The 2069-nt window shown below is 44.2% G+C and overlaps 1 protein-coding gene across 1 annotated transcript in view; it reads right to left on the bottom strand.

Moving 5' to 3' along the window:
* Positions 1-1782: 1782 nt before the first annotated feature.
* Positions 1783-2069, bottom strand: part of PIK3CA (phosphatidylinositol-4,5-bisphosphate 3-kinase catalytic subunit alpha) — a 29277-nt gene continuing 28990 nt past the window's right edge. Inside the window, exon 22 of the mRNA XM_008644485.2 lies at positions 1783-2069. This exon is cut by the window's right edge and continues 24 nt beyond it. Coding sequence (XP_008642707.1) covers positions 1887-2069 — 183 coding nt within the window. The 3' untranslated portion in view covers positions 1783-1886.

Raw genomic sequence — 2069 nt, 5'->3', positions numbered from 1 at the left:
TTTCACTAGGGCTGAATTTGGTCCTAGGAGTATGGCTGGTCACCTTCAGTGACGTTAATGAAAATGGGAGTCTTGGACAGATAGAACTGGGTTGCAAAATTAAGAGAGTTAATATTGGACAAATCATGTAAATAAAGAATATATATTAATAATAGTTCCTATTATATAAATAGCCTTTATAAAAAAATAATCTTTCAATAATTTTAATAACTCACCTTTCTTTAGGTTCTGGAAAACATGTATGAAAAAAATCTATTCAGTTCAAGTTAGATTAAAGCAAACCTAAGATGAACACTACAGCTCTCTGTTGCACTAAACCCAATTCTGACCATTCAATTTCCAGGTTAGTCAGTTTTTGGGGATGATAGGGAGTTTCTTTGTGAAAGTATGAATTGCACCCCTAGAAATGCTGAGCAGAAGAAACACCATACTGAGTGGGCCTATTTCCTACTGCTTTCAGAAACTGTGCAGATGACGGACCCAGAAATCGAAGGGTCACCCAAACCCCGCAAATGTTAATGCCTCCGAGCACATTTAAAAGGCACTGTCCTTTCACTATTGTTTTTAGATATTTGAGCTTCAAACTCCTTCCCTTTAAACTATGCTGCTATTAAGTATTTGCTATCACTTGAATTCTCTTTCCACTCTTCACAATCCAGCATAGTGTCTACCTGCTGTACCAGATCTAAGGTAATACGTGATGGACTCTTACGTTCATGCTAGTGCTATTTTCTCTTTCCTTCTAATTTATCCTATCAAATGAGAAAAGGAAACATTCTTCCATTCTACCTTTTTGAGCTTAAGGCGTAACACGAATCATCAAATCATAGAATATGCTGAGTTGGAAGGGACCCACAAGGATCACAGAGTCCAACTCCTGGCCCTGCACAGGACACCCCAAGAATCTCACCATGTGCCTGAGAGCCTTGTCCAAACAATCCTTGAACTCTGTTCACAGGCTTGGGGCTGTGACCACTTCCCTGGGAGCTTGTTCAGTGCCAACCACCCTCTGGGTGAAGAACCTTTTAAGAACCTTTTCCTGATATCCAACTAAACCTCCCCTGACTCAGCTCCATGCCATTCCCTCAAATCCTGTCACCGGTCACCAGAGAGAAGTGATCGGTACCTGCCCCTCCACTTCCCCTCATGAGGAAGCTGCAGACCCCAATGAGGTCTGACCTCAGTCTCCTCTCCTCCAGGCTGAGCAGACCAAGTGACCTCAGCTGCTCCTCATACGGCTTCCCCTCCAGACCCTTCACCATCCTTGCGGCCCTCCTTTGGACACTCTCTAATAGCTGATTTTTTTTTAATATTGTGGCACCCAAAACTGCCCACAATATTCAAGGTGAGGCCGCCCCAGTGCAGAGCAGAGCAGGACAATGCCCTCCCTTGCCTGGCTGTCGATGCTGTGCCTGATGCCCCCAGGACAGGGCTGGCCCTCCTGGCTGCAAGGCACTGCTGGCTCATGTTCAATGTGCCATCAACCAGCACCCCCAGGTCCCTTTCTGCAGCTGCTGTCCAGCCTCTTATTCCCCAGTCCATACGCACAACCAGGATTGCCCCGTTCCAGGTGCAGAATCTGGCACTTGCCCTTGATAAACTTCATACACTTGGTGATTGCCCATCTCTCTAATCTGTGGAGGTCTCTCTGCACACATCGTACTAAAGCTTAATTTTTGAAGTGTATAATTTTCGTGCTATCTGAAACCCTGTTTTACATTATTTTCCAACAGTTGTCTGAACAATTCATCTCTTTTCTTGCCATAAATTCTAATGTTGTTCATGGTTTGTGCAATTCCTATGCAACCAGTCTTTGCTGCTAACAGGTATTAACAGTGCAGTACCCACAAAGCAGGGTATCAGTTCTTGTTTTCTTTGCTGTCAGTTCAGTTCAAAGCGTGTTGCTTTATTGTGTGGAAGATCCAGTCCATTTTTGTTGTCCAGCCACCATGGTGAGCATCATTCATTTGCTTCATGAAGTACTCAAGAGCCTCCTGCTCAGTTTTGTCCAATGCAAGGGTCTTTCGAATGTATGCAATATCATCAAAGGACTGCAGTTCTGGCATTCC

This window comes from Corvus brachyrhynchos, unplaced genomic scaffold (assembly GCF_000691975.1).
Source record: "Corvus brachyrhynchos isolate BGI_N302 unplaced genomic scaffold, ASM69197v1 scaffold162, whole genome shotgun sequence".
In the NCBI taxonomy this organism is placed as follows: Eukaryota; Metazoa; Chordata; class Aves; order Passeriformes; family Corvidae; genus Corvus; species Corvus brachyrhynchos.
This window is presented reverse-complemented; position numbering and strand designations above follow the sequence as displayed.